Source organism: Lathyrus oleraceus, chromosome 6, assembly GCF_024323335.1.
Source record: "Lathyrus oleraceus cultivar Zhongwan6 chromosome 6, CAAS_Psat_ZW6_1.0, whole genome shotgun sequence".
In the NCBI taxonomy this organism is placed as follows: domain Eukaryota; kingdom Viridiplantae; phylum Streptophyta; class Magnoliopsida; order Fabales; family Fabaceae; genus Lathyrus; species Lathyrus oleraceus.
The window spans coordinates 235,194,624-235,212,318 of NC_066584.1; the positions used below are offsets into that span (position 1 = coordinate 235,194,624).

A 17,695-nucleotide genomic window follows, 5' to 3' on the forward strand; every position below is an offset into this window, starting at 1 on the left:
AGATCATTACTGATAATGGATCGAACTTGAATAACAATATGGTGGAAGCTCTTTGCAAAGACTTCAAGATTGCACATCATAATTCTTCTCCCTACAGACCCAAGATGAATGGGGTTGTTGAAGATGCAAATAAGAACATCAAGAAAATTATCCAGAAGACGGTTGTCACGTATAAGGATTGGCATGAGATGCTCCCATTTGCTTTACATGGGTATCGTACATACGTCCGCACTTCAACAGGGGAAACCCCTTTCTCTCTTGTATATGGTATGGAAGCAGTGCTCCCCGTAGAGGTTGAGATTCCTTCATTACGTGTGCTCATGGAAGCTAAGTTGACTGAAGCTGAATGGTGTCAGACCAGGTTTGACCAGTTGAATTTGATAGAAGAGAAGAGATTGACTGCCATGTGTTATGGTCAGTTATATCAGCAGACAATGAAGAAAGCTTTTGATAAGAAGGTCAAACCTCGAGTATTTAGAGAAGGTGACCTTGTGCTCAAGAAGATTTTGACGTTCAAACCAGATTCCAGAGGAAAATGGACTCCAAATTATGAAGGCTCATATGTTGTTAAGAGAGACTTTTCAGACGGTGCATTGATTCTTCTAACTATGGATGGTGAAGAGTTCACTCGTCCTGTGAACGCAAATGCAGTCAAGAAATACTTCGCCTAAAAAAGAAAAGAACAGCTCGCTAAGTTGAAAACCCGAAAGGGCGGCTTAGGCAAAAATGAGCGTCTCGGTGGATTTAAAACCTAAAAGGGCGATCCATGCAAAAATTAGAGATATAAAACAGAAAGAATTTCCTGATAAGTTGAGTACTCCACCTTGGGGCAACTTATGCAAAAACTAGGGATAATGGCAAGTAACTGCATTTTGCTGATCTTCAGTGATTTTGAAGACTTGTTTTAGCACAAGGGTTAACATCAGCTCATCACCCCAGCAGCGGCCAAGAGTATGGTGGATATCAAGAGTTGGTAGAGGTATTAAGGATCATTTGTATTCAATGTAACCCTTTTCCATTGTAAATTACCATTTTCAACTTTGTAAAATCTATGGAGTCTTGTCATTTACAGACTACCATCCCATTAAATAAAGTTGAACTTTTATCCAATTGTTTCTACTCTTACTTACTTCAGCCAATAGTTTTAAATTTTATTAAGATCATTTTGAAATTAAATTTTTAAATCAAAATCAAGCTTTCTTTAAAATATAAAAGCAAGAACTTTTCCAAAGCAAGTAAAAGGAATATCAACATCATTTCAATAAATAGCAAGTCCTTGAGTGCGAAACATCTATGGTTCCCCAAGCAGATAACTCTTCAGGCATCCCTAGATGTTTGTGTTGATTCAGTTCCTCGACGGAGTGTTTGATCCTCAGCGGAATATCGTTATCCACAGCCGAGTTGGTTGATTTAGATACTCTACGACGTGTCCTTGTCCCCAACAGAGTTTCGGCCTTCCCCAACGGAGTTCGTATTTCCTCAGCAAGGTTGACCTTCAGAGATGATTGGTCTTCCCCAGTAGATTGTCTTGGTGTCCCCACCAATCGCAATTAATCTTTGCTCCCAGTCAGAGTTTCCTCCTGGTTCCTGAGCAGCTTTTGTTGATTATTTCTCTGTAGGGTTGTCTCCCATTGTTTTATGGTGTTGACCTAAAATTCCCCACAGATTGGATGTTCTATCCCCAGCAGATCTCCTCCGTCCTCAGCTAGGGTTGATCCCTTTGGGATGTTTGTCTCTCTGTTCTCCAACAATTGTCTCCATATTTTGTGGATTGACCGAGGATTGTACTGGTGGTTCAATTTCTTTACGACACCTCTGTATCCTTTGTGATCGTTTTGTCAGCATAATCATCATATATACATAGACATATACATTCATATAATTTCATAATTTGCATCTTCATATTTGATTTGTTTGAGATTCTCATTCTCTGTTATGGAGATACTTTATCCCCATACCAAATCTGGTGTTTGTTCTCCCTCAATTGTAGAGTGTCAGCCCCTTAAGCAGAAAGACTTTAACCTTTCTCTGTTTCCCCACTGAGTTTGTTTCCTCGTGGACGGTTGTTATTTAAGTTTCCTCTCCAGTAAATTTTCTGGATGGAATTACTCCCATTGAGTTATGTCCTCAATAGTTTGAGTTTTGATTGATTGTTTTTCTCTAGCTCTTACCTAGATAAATATTTTGGTCCCCTAAGAGTCTATTACCCAGTAACTGGTAATATTCCTCTTAGTCTACAATTTGTTACTTCTTGCCCAATACCCGATAAAAGTACCATTTTTCTCCTCAGTGGAGTCCCCCTGAAATTATATTCTTGATATGTTCATCTTAACCAGGTGACGGATATCTTTCCTTCCCCCCGCAGGAGTCTATCCTTGGTATGTTCACTTTAACCAGTGACGGATATTCCCACTTTTGGTATTCTACCCAGTAAAAAAGTAGTTGTAATCCCTATTTCGTTCCTCAGAGATTTAATCCTTGATATGTTCGTCTTAGCCGATGACGGGTTCCCTTCTCTTGTTGGTCTTCTACCCAGTAACCGGTAGTTGTAAATCCTATTTGTTCCCTTGAGCGGAGTCTATCCTTGATATGTTCACTTTAACCGGTGACGGATTTTCTCTTCTTTGGTATTCTATCCAGTAACGGATAGATGTGATCCCTATTTTTTTTACTCCCCTTTTCAGAGTCTATCCTTGATATGTTCATCTTAACCGGTGACAAATTTTCTCTTTGATTGGTCTTCTACCCAGTAACCGGTAGTTGTAAATCCTACTTTGTCCCCTCGGAGAGATAATCCTTAATATGTTCATCCTAACCGGTGACGGGTTTTCCTCTCAGACTATCTTCTATCCAACTTTCGATAGATGTAATTCTTACCCTTTTTGTTCAGTTGGTATATCCTTGATATGTTCATCCTAACCGATGACGAGTATCCTCCTTGGCATTTCCAGGAAAGTCTATCCTTGATATGTTCATCTCAACCGATGACGGATTTTCTTCCCTGTCGAGTTTATCCTTGATATGTTCATCCTAACTGATGATGGATACTCTCACCCTTGGTCTTCTGCCCAGTAACTGGTAGTTGTAAATCTTATTTTCTGTAGTTTTCCCCAGCAAGGTTATTCTTACCCAGTAACGGGTAATGAATACTCCCTCCTGGCATTTCCTCAGCGAGTCATCCTTGATGTGTTCATCCTAACCGATGACGGATGTTCTTTCTGTCAAATCTTTATTATCTCCTTACCCAGTAACAGGTAATAGATAATAGATTTTTGCTCCTCCTGTGTTGAAGTTTATTTCTTCCCCGGTTGAGTTGAGTACGCATTTCCTTAGTGAAATAGCTTTCCCCTGCATGATTCGAGTACTTCAGTTTTATCCTGACTTATTTGTAACCACTGCAGATGTTGTTATCTCCCCGGTTGAGTCTTTCCATTTTGTGTGGAATTCCTCTAGTCCCCCAGTAGTTTTGAGTCGTAGCCTGGCCTACGCATAACTCTTTTTATCCCCTAGAGTCTTTGTCTCCCCAGTGAGTTTTCCTTATAGAATGCATTGTGCTCCTGCGGATTTTCGGTCTCTCTGATTTCTTTTTCCTTTGTGGCAATATTTCCCCACAGAGCATTAACTTTTGCATTCATGTCATATGCATCATGAGGTCTCTTAGGGACCAAAATTTGTTTCTATATGTTGTTATTTAAGCCCATTCTACTGAGTCGAGCCGAAGATTTTAACCTTCATCTCCTCAGTTAGAATGTCCTTAAATAGGGGCAACTGTAAGACCCCAATTTTGACCCTAAGATCCCTCATGCAATTCCATCATAAGCATTAGCATTGGGATCATGTCTTGGCATCCTCCTTCCCCATTTTCCATTGGGCTTATTTTGGGAGAGATCACCAAGCACTCTATGATTATATAATACTTGTATATTATCATTTTACTAACTAAAATACCAAAAATATGTCTAACTCTTTTGTAGGTAGGGCATGATCTCATTGATTCATCAAGTTCACATCTAGGGTTTGAGACCCTCATGAACAAAGAGCACAACCAAGAATTGATTCAAGAATGGTTATGAACATCATATATGAGTCCCAATTATCTCTACATGTTATATTGATCAAGTTTTCTTCAAGAGTTTGAGGGTGATTTGCCTTGGAAACCCTAGTTTGACTAGGTATCTTGAGTAACTTCTCCAACAAGCTATCTCACCAATTGATCAAATTTCTCAAGGGACACTTCAAAATTCATCATATTATGCATATATGATCTACCATGAGCCAATAAAGTCAAGAGAATTGGAAGTTAGCAAGTTGGTTGATGATGGTTGGCCATATGAATTCATCTAATCAAAATTGGGTCAACCTAGACCCTGTCTCCTACAATTTTGACCATATGAAAATGATTCCAAGAGAAAACTTACTCTAAATGACATTACAAACAACTTTCATGTTGAGACCTAGATCTAGTTTTGCTTGGAAAATCATTTTCTATGTTGAAACATTATAGGTCATTTTGTCTAAACCCTAATTTGAAAGTCAACTTCCCAAGGCCATAACTATCTCAATTTTTATGAGATGAAAGATTTCCAGGTTTCATAATCAAATTCAATGTGTCTACTTCAACTTTGATTTTTGGAGTGGGAGCTAATTCAACTTTTTAGAGCATGTGATATGAGGCTACATTATAGGTCACTTTTGACCTATACCATTGATCAAGTGATTTTTCCAAACTTCAAAAATGCATAACTCTATCATTTCAAATCCAAATGACATGAAATTTGTTACCATTTTGAAAGTGTTTGAGAGAGATACAACTTTTATGAAGACACGTTTCTCATTTGAAGCTCATATAAAAAGTTAAGCAAGGTGGAATATTGAGACATATGGCTTGACACTTAGAAAAAATTTGATATGTCAAAACTTTCCAAACTTCCACCTCAAATATCTCCAAGTTCTAAGCTCCAAATGAAAAAGTGTTGAACATGAAAGTTGTTCCTCTTGATCTCACATTTCCAAAGAGCTCAAATTCATTCATTTTGGACAAGAAATGCATAGGTTGCGCATGGCTTAAACAGGGTGACATCACTTGGCATGGATCAAGCTTCAAACATCAATGTGCATTTGCCTTGCAATCCAAGCTTACTCCAGAGCATCTGATCTTCACTTGTGGACCTATAACAATCATTTCATGGGCCTATGCGCGCCCATGCACCATTGCATCACCATTTGCCAAAATTGGAAAGTGAATTAGAGTTTGCAATTATCAACCATTTCAGCTATAAATAGAGCTTCAATTGCTCAGAAATAGAGAGACCTTCGCGCCAGCTTTGATCCCTCATTCCAAACCCTCACTTTGCAAAGGATAAGCCTGAAAAATTCTCTTGAATTTGAGCTTGAATCTCCACTATTTTGGAATTCAATTCCCCAGGAATCCATAGCTTCTTAACCATTCAATCCTTCTCCGGCAAGCAAGTGGACTGAGATCAAGCACAAGCAAGATCAAGATCAACTGAATTCAAACCTTCATTGAAGGTATTTTCCAGAAATTTTAAACTCTTCAGTTCTCTCAAATTCTTGCTCAATTCTATTGATTCTTTGGTTGTCTGAAGTCCTACCAATGTAGGCAAGAAGTTTGAGTTGCTTTGAGGTCGAATCGAAGCAACTCAGTTCATGTACCTCAAATTTCAATTCCATGTATCTCTCAATATGCTTGGAATTGGAGTAAATGGAGGTCAGATTCGAGCTCAGTGCCATTTTTTCTTTAAGATCATGTCCTTGTTCTTCATTTTGGTGATGGTTCATGATGGACTAGTCCGGTGAGGTCCACCGGAGAAGATGACTGGAGCTCTGGCGCTAAATTTGTGACATAAAAGGCATAAGCATTCTAGTTAGTGAGATTGTAAGTCTCCCCTCTTTCATGGTATTGTGTGGAAACTTGGCATTCTTTCCTTCCTTTGGAAGATGTTTTGGTTCAAGGATCCATGCTTGTGATAAGTGGGTTGAGTGTTCTCCAAAGAATGTCTTGAAAAGCAAAAGCAAAACAAAACTAACTTCTAACCTACTAACTACTAACTTTTAATTTCAAGCTTTTACATTAATGCAATTTACTTCTAGCATTTTATTTCATTTGCCATTGTTCATATCATTCTAATTGTTTATGTTAATGTAATTTTCACTTTGTCCATTTGGACCATATTGTGTGATATATTCTGTTTGTGTTACTTTTTTGTTGGTATGGTCTTTGACCATTAATGTACATAATAATCATAAAAACCCTAAAAAAAACTTTTGAGTGGACTGTTCTCGATCTTGAGCAAATGGACTTAGAATTTAGGCAACCTCCCTAAGCTAAAGGACATGGCCAATGCCAACTTATTGAAGAACCAAGTGCTTGCAATTTGAAATTCATTTGATACATCTTTGAAGATCTCTCTAAGATTCATCTGCAACATGATCATTGTGAAGCTGTTATTTTGAACTTGTGACTTGTAAAATTCATTTGTTACATGGGCTCTCTTGAAGAAGATCATGAAATGGATAAGCTTGGATGAGGCCATCTTTATTTGATGCCTTGCTCTTCAAGATAATATAATTGTGCATTTGTGGGTTGCTTAATTCTAAAAGTCCAAGGGAATTCTGGGTTTCTATTGACATTTTTGTCTATTGGATTGCTACCCACTTGGTCAGATCTTTTCAACTCTAAACTTTTAAATTTTGTGCATAGGGTAGTCTCTTCATCTTCTCCCCATTTCTTTAATTTCAAAATATCTCCCTCTATTTCAAAAATCTTCTTTGTGTGAACTATTTTTTGTTATAAACTTAGACCACTTTTTGCAAAAAGATAGAAACTTTGGTCTTATGCCATTGCATTTTCAAACTTCTTTTCTTAAATCAAACTTGTAAATAAACTTAACCATACTTGACTTAAACTTTCAAAAATCCAAAAAGAACTAACTCATTCAAATCATTTTAGGCCTTTGTGCCTTTCAAAGTTAAATTTTGTTAAAAGCACTGCATCGCTTTTGAAATTTGTATCACGAACTACGAGGTTTTGATCCCTCATTTTTATGTTGGTACGTAGGCACAAGTCTGAAGGTCTTGTCAAACACAAAAATATAATTAATGAATTCTTTTCTGATCCCCCCATTCTATTTGTTTGTAAACATCACTTTGTACAAAATACATATGCACACAAAAAAGGGCCCCCTTAGGAGTACCTAGGACACTTTGGATGCTAACACCTTCCCTCTGTGTAACCAACCCCCTTACCTGTGATCTCTGAATTTTATTAGTTTTTATTTGAAAACTTCTTACTATTTGGGTTTTGTTCGTACTTTTTTCCCTTTTCTCTTGGAAACAATAAAAGCGCGGTGGCGACTCTTGTTAATTGATCTCTAGCTTGTCAATAACTTGATGATCATGAATTTCCCGCTACAACTTCATAGCAACATAAGTGCTTGATCCAACTTCAAGTATCTTCCATCCATTCCATTCCACATTATCCACTTCTCAATCTATCTCATTATTTCTCAACCTCCATTCTTCACACACTTTTTCATAATAAAGTCAAACACTTGATCCAACGTCAAGTGCCTTTTTCCAAAAACATTTTCATAACAATCTAGAATGCCAAAATTGGGTGTACGTGCATGTACACAACATTCAAGTACTTCGGTTGTCGGTCGTACCTAGCTTGGGGACCTGACACATGACTTCCTCCCTTAAAACGTCTAATGATTCAAACATGTTCAATCTAGGTGCTATGAGGGAGAAAAAGGGTGGTTAGGATACCATTATCCTCTCGACTCCTGAGTATTCTGATTGTTGGTCGTACTTAGTCAAGGGTCATATATTTGTCTCCCTCTAACTTCCAATTATTAGACTTGCCAAACTCTTTCACAATTCAAATCTCTTTTGGATGAAAAAGAGAGGTTAGGATATCATTATCCTCTCAACTCCCAAGTGTTAAGACTGTTGATCGTATCTAGCCAAGGGTCTGATGCTTGTCTCCGTACTAAAATCAACCCCAACCAATCAAATAAGTTTATGTCTCAATGCATCTTTAAAAACCTTTTCAAAAAGGATGTGTTACTTCTATTCTACCATGAATGACGCTTAAGCCTCCATGCACGAGCAAGTAACATTTAACTACTAGAATATGATCCAAGCGCATCCATTATATCGCAAACAAATACTTAATGCTCTCATGCTCGAGCATACAAGCAAATGAACAGTAACACATGAACGTCAATAATGTTCATAAAAATAACCAACCAAATACTTCGTTTGTGAGCGAAACTACAGAGCTCTGACTTCTTCATTGCACGTATGAGGATATGTATGCACAAAGGCTCAAATCCTTGGCGAGCACACTAATTTAAAACTTATTTTCTCTCCCCGTCTTATTCTTATTCAGCACATTCACCGATATCAAGCAACATACAGATAAATAACATCTATATACATTGATATAGGAAAAGTGGTTCCCATTGAATACGATGGATATGAGGGGTGTTAATACCTTCCCCTTGCATAACCGACTTCTGAATCCTCTCTTGGTAATGAAGATCATTCTCTTTGGAGTTTTATCGCTATTTTCCCTTTCCTTTGGAATAAATAAAATCCTGTGGCGACTCTGTATTTTTCGCGGCGCGACTGGTGTCTTGATAATGATCATCTTGTTGGAAGTGGTATGGAGTATTCTTTTGGTATTGTGGTTGGGTGTTTGGCATGTTAAGGTTATATGTTTGTCTGTTTGTGGGCCGGTAATTTTGTTGGGTAGGGGGTTTTGAGTAACCGGTCTGATAATTTTGTGGGGGGTTAGATGTTGAACCTTCTTGTGTGTAAGTGACTTGGCATGGGTCGTATAGGTACATATCCTCGGCGATAAACTCAAATCCAACCGATATGTACCAAGCCATATAATTACGAGCTGGTTTTTCTTCGGTTGGCATCACAACGTCACTTAAGTCATAGTCATGTCAGTGCTTCCATTTTTGACACTCATATTTAGCGAAGTCTTGCCAAGGGTTAAAGTTTCATTAGTCGTTAACTCTTCGTAGATGCCATTCTCCGAGGTTTGTTGGGGGATCTAGGGTGTATTGAAGCATGCTGAACTGCAATTTAACATGGTCACTATGGGCCATCTCCATAGTGGTGAACCTGATGATCGGTGTGCATGCAGTCCAAACGACTGCATCTTGTTCGTTGATTTCATGTTCATGATCCAAGTTTAGATATGGACGCCAAATTAACTGAAGAGGAAAAATATATTAGATTATAAAATGGGTGATATTAAAAACAAATTATTATGAATTAATTCGGTTAATGACAATACATTTGTTGGTCTAAGGTGATCTAAGAGATTATGATACTGTGTAATACAGTGTCTAGAATATCTGTTGTAACTCGTATCACGATCCGACCATCTGCACCATAAAATTAAATATATTATTTAAAGATAATAATCGATAAAGTAGGCAAATATAGTCAATGTTAAGAACTTAGTTTTGTGCGTACGGGAATGTGAATGGGTTATGGTTGACGGCCGCTAGGGACGGTAGTCTGGACCAACCCCGTGCTTGGAGTAAAATAGCCCATCCAGAAAATGTAGATGTTTCTTTGTGTGCATTTTTACACAAAAAGCTATACAAATAAGTCAAACAAGTGGACCCCAACTATAACTTCTTATTTTATCTACATGTCTTAATAAGGGTAAATACATAACATGCATACTAGAATCATTACCTTCGAAAAATAAAAATAAACTAATTAAAAGCATAATATAACACCTAGTTTTTATTATTCAAGCTTCTTCGGTAGAATTTTCATCTAACTGTAAATTGTTGTAATATACCTTAAGGCGCAAAATCAATATACCTTGACGTCTCGAGTTATCATCCAATAAGTCGGCACCCAAGAGCTCCATGCAAATTGAATTTGCGTATTTGGTTTTTCCATTTACCGCCTTACCCTTGATAGACAACTCCAATAACATGTACACATCTTTTAATGTTACAGTACATTCACCGGTTGGAAACTAGAAAGTATGTGTCTCGGGACACCATCTTTCACATAAAGCTAGTATAAACTTATTATCAACCGACCAATACATGATTTTGCTAACATATCCAAAACCGGCGAGGTCGACATAAAGTTGAATCAACTCATCGATGGCAACAAATTCATGGACACGAGTACAGAACCTAGAAACATCCTAAAAAAAAATAAGAAAATAAGTTTTTTCATAAAAAAAAGTGTTAGAAAATATGAATTGAAGTGTTGGTTACTGATGAAAATATGAGATGAAATGTGATGACCATCGCAAATGCTTAATCACGAACCCGATGCAGGACCATCGCAAATGCTTAATCACGAACCCAATGCAGGACCATCGCAAACCCAACTCTCAGTTAATATATGATGAAATTTTGTTTGTCATTAGCGACAATCCGTCTTTTAAGGTGAGTATAATAATCTTGCTTGTTGTTACAAAATACAACTATACCCTGTCATACATAAAGGCATGGACAGCTAGGACTAAGGCAGTTGAAAAAGTGTTTGGAAATTGGGAGGAGTCATACAAAGAACTTCCAAAATACTTGGTGGCACTTGAGCATTATGCTTCAGGGACATTCCAAAGTCGGATCTTGATCGAAGGCTGCATTGCTGAAAAGATTAAATCGGCATTTCTCTTGTGAATATAAGGACACAAGTATGAATATGCTGACATTTTAAAGAAAACCGAAGGAGATTGAAGGAAAATGGAAAGAAAGAATAAGAAATTGTGTGAAAATTATGGGAGGGTGATGTTGTGTATTTATAGATGCAATGGCGGAGCAGTAGTCACATGCATTGACTCACACATATAGTGGACTATGCATGCACCATTGTATGTGGCGCCTACACATGCATGCGTCAATCATACTGACACATAGACCATGGATGCGCTAGTGCATGTGACGCCAATGACTAACATTTCCATTGGATACACCAATGCAACTGGCGCCTCAGTTAGATAATTTTTAAAGATGATTATTTCAGTAAATATTTTTAAAAAAGTAATTATTTAAAAAAATCACACATTTTTCTTATTCAAAGTCTTTTTTACATTTTCTCAATAAAAAAAATATTTTATACTTTTATTTTAATTTTTCTATTATTTATTTCCAATTTTTAAAATTTCTTTTAATCAAATCTCATTAAATATTCAACTACAAAATCTCTTTTTATTTAATATGAATAACCATTAATATTCCATAAACTATCCCCTTTTAATATTTCGGTAGACTAAAAAAAATATTGATCCTTCTTTATGGTTGCAATGTCATGTGATGATTGGCCACGCCGACGTGGAACAAGGAAGCACCGACATACCGCACCCAAGGAAAAGTATATGCTTTCTCCGTTTGAAAGCCGTGTTTTCGTACTCTGCATTTTATTTTATTTTATTTATTATTTCTAGTGTTTATCTATAATAAATAAGACCAAAAATCGAAAACGAAAATCAGACATGAACCTTTTCTTGTTCAAACCCTCTCAACCCCTAACCTCGTTCCTTATCATCTTCGCACTTCTTCCTCTGATTATCATCGCCATGTCGGATTCCATCGATTCCGATTCTTCATCTTCTTCTGCTCCCGCGGTTCACATCATCTACACCGAAAAGCCTCAGGAAGAGGAGCCTGAAGCTTACCACATCCGAACCCTCACTGCGGTTTTTGGCAGGTTCGTTATTCTCTCCACTTCACCAGTTCTAATTTTATTTAGGTTATCAATTTATCTGATTTTGGTTATGCTGCAGTTTTTTTGTGAAATTGATTTTAGTTATAAGGGAGTTGAATCTAAAATGATTGTTATGAATTCACCAAAATTGGGTTATTGATTAATCCTTCAGCTTAGAATTGATTCTAGAATTTCAAAATCAAATTAATTCATGTAATGATTATTGTAGTGAGGAGGCTGCAAAAGATGCTTTGTTGTATAGCTACAAGAATGCAGCTTCTGGCTTCTCTGCTAAGCTTACTCCTGAACAGGTTGCTCAAATTTCAAGTAAGTCTTTTCTTTTTCTTAATTTCCCTGTGGTAATAGTTTTATTTATGTTAATTTTATTTTACACCCTTTTGAATCTTTTGCTCTTGATGTTTGTTTGGTTCATATGGTTAAAATACACATTGTTAGGTGTAAATAGTGTCGGTTTCTCTTGAACATGAAAACTATTAAAATTGACCATTCATGCATGTTTATATGTTTTAGATTTATTGTATCTCATATGATTTGTTCTCACCACCAATATGCCCCTATCTATCTATACATTTTGATAAATGTGTTTCCATTTTTATAATGAATGTTGGGTATCTTAACTTGCAGAGCAACCAGGTGTTCTTCAAGTTGTTCCAAGCCAGACATACCAGCTCCATTCAGGACCAAATAAGTTGCACTAGGGGATCTATCTTCATATGTGGGTCTAAACGGTTATAACTATATATCTTGTGTAAACTCGCCCAAAAATATTGTCTACACCATGTATAAAACAAGTTTGGCTCAGACTATGCTTATATGAATAAAAACATGGGTTTATAATATATTATATACATACTTTGGATACATGTTTGTTACTGTCTTATCGTTTTGAAATGGCACCAATGTAGTTTTGTTTAGCTTATAATTCGTTGAAGTTACCAGAGCATAGTGATTAGATGTTCTGCATTATAACTAAGTCTGAGTTGACTGCTTGTTGAGCAACATTTTATGTTAAACTTATCAGCCAATTGTTAAGTTGATTCATTAAATGAGATTGAGCATTGATAACTTATTCATGTAGTGTTGAGCATAAACTATCAATGTACACCAGAAGTTGAAGAAAGAGGTGATCCTTTTTTTTTTGTTACATAGAAAGGAAGGGATTTGGTAGTTGAAATACAGTGTGTATTTTAACCATATGAACCAAACAAACATCAAGAGTAAAGAACAGAACAAAAATTAGAAGAAGTTTCTCGTCTGCTGTTTTTATTGTTTTTCAATTACAATTTAATATATGGACCATGTATTTAGTAGCATAAACAAAAACAATTTTAGTTTAATTTACTCAAATGACCTATCCATGTGAATATTATAATTGGTGAACTAAACAAGGCATTTAACATAAGTATTATAAACAAGAACCTATACAATAAGACTCACGTTTTGTGTTTATATTGTCCATAATACAATCAACTAGGTTTACAACCTAGAATCAAAATAGATAATTTTACTTTTGTCAAACTAGATATTTTTACTTTTGTTAAGTATGTAGTAGATCAATAAAGTTATACAATCAACTAGGTTTACAACCTAGAATCAAACTAGATCCTTTTACTTTTGTCAAGTATGTAGATCAATAATTAACTTTAAATTTAAATGTAGTTTTGACCCTCCTTCTTTAAATTTTATAATTTTCTAATTTTCTAGTCCCTTTTAAAAAAACGAAATAGGTTTTAGGTCTCTTGTTTTAAATATTCTTAGATTTTTTGGTCTTCTCTTAGAATTGAATATTGGATATGTGGTAAAGTGTTTGATCAAATTTTAAAAAATTGATGCACGTCAATTAAAAATATTTTAAAGATATTTTAAATAAAATAATGAGATTAAAGGTAGTGCACTATCGGTGTAAACTTTTTTTACACCATCATCCAATAAAATTATAACGTCTTGTCATGTCATATCAGTATTTTAAAATTAAATGTATGATTTAGCGGGATGCACGTCTATGATTAGTTGATCGGTGTAAAAATATTTTACACTACATAATTAACTTCACCACCATTTATCATCACACATAAAGGGGATTCACGCAGAAGTTGGAGAAAAAAATTCTCATGCATATAATCACTCTTCTCACACACACAATCACCACCATTCTCCACCACTCATTACTACCAATCCATCCTCACCATCACATTATTTTCCCACCATAACCACCATTCTTCAATCTTTCATCTCCACCACAACATCTCCACCACCATCAACCTTTCTTCCATTTCCAACTCCTCATAATCAATCTTAACACCACTATTAACCAACCTTACCACCAACAACCAACCATATCACAATCACTCAAATCACCTCTACAACTAGTATAACTCCAACAACACAAACAACCACCAAGACCAATAAACCAAAAAAGATAAAAAAAGAACACAAATAGAGAGAAAAAGTTTTGAAGTATAAACAAAACAGAGGAAGAATAAAAGAATTCAACCCACAAACGTATCCCTCTCAAAACCGCCATCTGCCATCGAAAATTGACTAGACTACCATTGTCGTGCAGAGTCAAAACATAATAACTCTTTCGCCTAAATCTGGTCATCATGCTCGTTGTGTAAACCTCAGCCTTTTCTTCATTTCCATTCGGTAATCTCTCTCCTCTTTTCGGGAATCGATTTTTTCCCCTTTGGTTTCTTTTCTGAGATTGAAAGATTGCATGAGATTTTTATTGTTTGCATTTTGAAATATTTCCTTACGAAGGAAGAAGAAGAAGAACACGCAGTCTATGAAAAAAAAGAGATAGTAAAACTGATTGTGAAAATGAAAGATTTTCTGGGTTTTTTGTTTGAGTCAAGTCACATGTTTGTTTTTCCTCTTAAGCAGAAGACAATGCTAGGGTTCTTTAGAAGGGGATGAGATGTTTTTATAACTAAACTGAATTAAATTTTTATTAATGTTTAATTTAAACTATTTTCTAAATTGTTTTCAAAAATGTTTAATTTAAAATGTTTTAAAATGACATGAGGCCAATTTTTTCAAATTTGGATATTTTTTGCCACGTCATAAATAAACCTGTCACATATCCATTCTGGAAGGGGACCCAAAAAAACTCAAGAATATTCAAAACAAGGGACCTAAAACCTGATTTTTTTTAAAGAGGGACTAAAGAGTTTGATAATTTAAAGAAGGGAAACCAAAACTGCATTTAAACCTTAACTTTAAAGAGAATTAAAGGATTTCTTTTTTATTGAATCAAAAGTGATTTGAATTAGAAGACAAATGAGTGACAGGTGAGTGGAGTAAGACGACAACTACTTTGTAGAAAGAGTAATGTATCTAAGACACTCTGATGATCAAACAAGTAGGAATTTAGAGTCTAGGTGTGGTCTTTTAGGGTTAGAAAACAATGTACATGAATCTGAGTCATAAATTAGCTTTTATAGAAGGAAGTTTGGGTTTTGAGGAAGAAATCATAATTAAACAATTGTCCTTGGATGAGAGATATAAATAGATATCGTGCAATACTCATTGAAGGGTCCTAATTTAATAACAAGATTTGTTTGAGTCTACCTCTAAAGCGTGTTCAGCATAAGGAAGTTAAATGATTACTTAAGATCAGACCAAATGTCTTTTTTGGTTATCAAAGTGAAGGTTTAATTTTAAGGTTTTAGTCACATGGTTATTGTGTAGGTATGGGCAATTATAACTAAAATGTCTTTTTGGAACCATGTATTTTAATGTATTCATACATGGATAATCATTTTTTGTTAGGAAATATTAGGCTTTTCATTTTTAAGTTTACTTATATTTTATCTTCAAACTCTACATATTCTTTTTTGTAGCGGACACCATGACTTTTAGGTTTATTTTAGTGGTTGATTTGAAGTGACTTCAAGTATGAATTTTGAGTTAGAATTGAATGTTCTACAGTAGTCCCAATGATCTTGAACTATGGTGAAAAAATGATGACTCTTTTGATTTGAGATGACCTTTAAATTATCATTGTTTTCCATGTAAATCTTCCTAGTCCATATTTCATGGCCTAGGATTGCATATGTATTAATGAGTTATGTCACCGTAGGTTGAATCATGGTCGTTGAATGTGATGAATTTTAATCTCATGATCAAGAGTGTTGGTTTTGAACCAATCGACCATTGGATGGATTGTATTTTTCAGTTCTCCATCAAGTGCATTGAGTGTGATGAATTTTAATCTCGTGATCAAGAATGTTGTTTTGAACCAATCGACCATTAAATGTATCACTTTTATTCATTTTCCATTTCCCTCTAAACATAAGTGCAATTTGAATTTTTTATATTCATTAATTTCATTTGGTATTTGAACCCTTAAAGATTTGTGCAAGTGGTGGTTAGGGTTTATCCTTTTTTTATTTAGTTGAGTTTAGCATTGTGAGGTAGATTTCTTCAACCTTTCACACAGGGCTGGAAAGAAGGATGATTATGGTTTATCACCAAAATCACTTTTACTTTTGTATGAAGAGGATTAAAATGGAAAAGAAAGTTTTGTATCCTATTGAAGAACATATGCTTACTTTTGTTTCATCCATTTATCCATGATGAAGTAAATAGATTTGAGGGATTCCATCTTCTATGTTGGCTTCCTTAAAATGCTTACTTCTTCGTCCACACACCGTGATGTGAGGGTTGATGATAAATGGTTAGTCAAATGCCCAATACTCTTCTCAATAAATTTGCAGTAGTTATAGTTGGCGCTCATTGTCTATGTACAAGTCAGTATTCAAAAGCACAAAATTATGAATCATTTCAAGGAACTTGACATAGAATCCATGTGTCACCCAAAGATGGCTCATTTTTAATCTCACATAAATTTTGTTGAACAAGTTACTCCAAGCACAAGAGGGAGGAGGAGGGGGGGGGGGGGGGGTGGATTGTGGTATTCAAAAAAATTCTTAAGTTAAGACTTTGAGTGAACATGTTAAAAGTTGAAAAATGGGTCGTGGAGATCGTTGTCGGTGACCATAAAATTGGGGGATAAGGTGAAAGACCTCATTAAAGCCATGGTTGATAGTAAAAAGGCATTGAGGTTCGTTGAAGAGGATTTTCCTCTCTGAAATAGCCAAATGTGAATTTTAGCTTAGAACTATTTTGTCAACTATTGTGCTTAAATACTTTTATTTAACAAGGGTATGAATGGAATTTAAAAGGTATTTGTTGTGCAAACATGGAAGGATGATAAGCTGGAGGGAACCCAAAGTTGTTCTATATTTTAGTGTTTTTGCGTCTTTGTTTATTTTGTTCCTTTTGAGGTCGTGGTGTATATATCTAACTATTGTAATGTCTTCTTATACTTCTTAAGAATGATTGTTTTTCTTTTCTTTTGGCTTGGATATTTTGAACTTCTTCACTTTGACTTTTATTTTATCTGCTCAAAGAACACTTCCCCACAAAAAAAGGTTATTTCCTCAATATAAACCTTCCCAACTTGGGGTACGTTTTCCTTGTGTTGTATTCTTTTGCTTGGTGTCACCCTTACTTAGTAAGAGATAATCAACCTCAAACTTCCTTGGTCAAATCTTCCTTTCATATTTAAATTCCATTTTTTTTTGTTTGATTAATACTTTGCATTATATCCCCATTTTGACATTCCTCTGGGAAGTAAAACTCTTCTTGACAAAATTCCTCAATCTCATTCTTTGTCAGATGATGTAAATTTGTCAACCTACTTCATAAAGTAGTATACAACCACGACTAGATATTTCAACTATCTTGAGGCCATTAAGAAATTTCCTAGGATGTTAATTTTCCACCACTCAAAAGGCTAAGGGGCAGTGATACAACCATAATAAAAAAAAATAACTAGTTCATCCCCAAAAGAATACCTCAAAGTTAAAGTCATTACACTCTAAAGTGGTCCTAAAATACAAGGCAGAAAGTAGTATGCCCCTAGTCATCTATAAGAAAATAAACACAA

The 17,695-nt window shown here is 35.5% G+C and overlaps 1 protein-coding gene across 1 annotated transcript; it reads left to right on the forward strand.

Annotated features, from left to right (window-relative positions):
* The first annotated feature begins 11,413 nt into the window (after positions 1–11,413).
* On the forward strand, positions 11,414–12,581 carry LOC127092014 (subtilisin-like protease SBT3.6). The gene is made up of 3 exons (XM_051030784.1): positions 11,414–11,724; positions 11,951–12,048; positions 12,367–12,581. The coding sequence occupies exons 1-3, from the start codon at positions 11,510–11,512 to the stop codon at positions 12,438–12,440; spliced, it is 387 nt and encodes a 128-aa protein (XP_050886741.1). The 5' UTR covers positions 11,414–11,509; the 3' UTR covers positions 12,441–12,581.
* Positions 12,582–17,695: the final 5,114 nt, after the last annotated feature.

Excerpts from the sequence above, each read along its gene's own strand:
- LOC127092014 (XM_051030784.1), top strand. The coding sequence starts at position 11,510 with ATGAACCTTTTCTTGTTCAAACCCTCTCAACCCCTAACCTCGTTCCTT. Across the intron at positions 11,725-11,950 it reads CTCACTGCGGTTTTTGGCAG|TGAGGAGGCTGCAAAAGATG; the intron begins GTTCGTTATTCT and ends TGATTATTGTAG. Across the intron at positions 12,049-12,366 it reads ACAGGTTGCTCAAATTTCAA|AGCAACCAGGTGTTCTTCAA; the intron begins GTAAGTCTTTTC and ends CTTAACTTGCAG.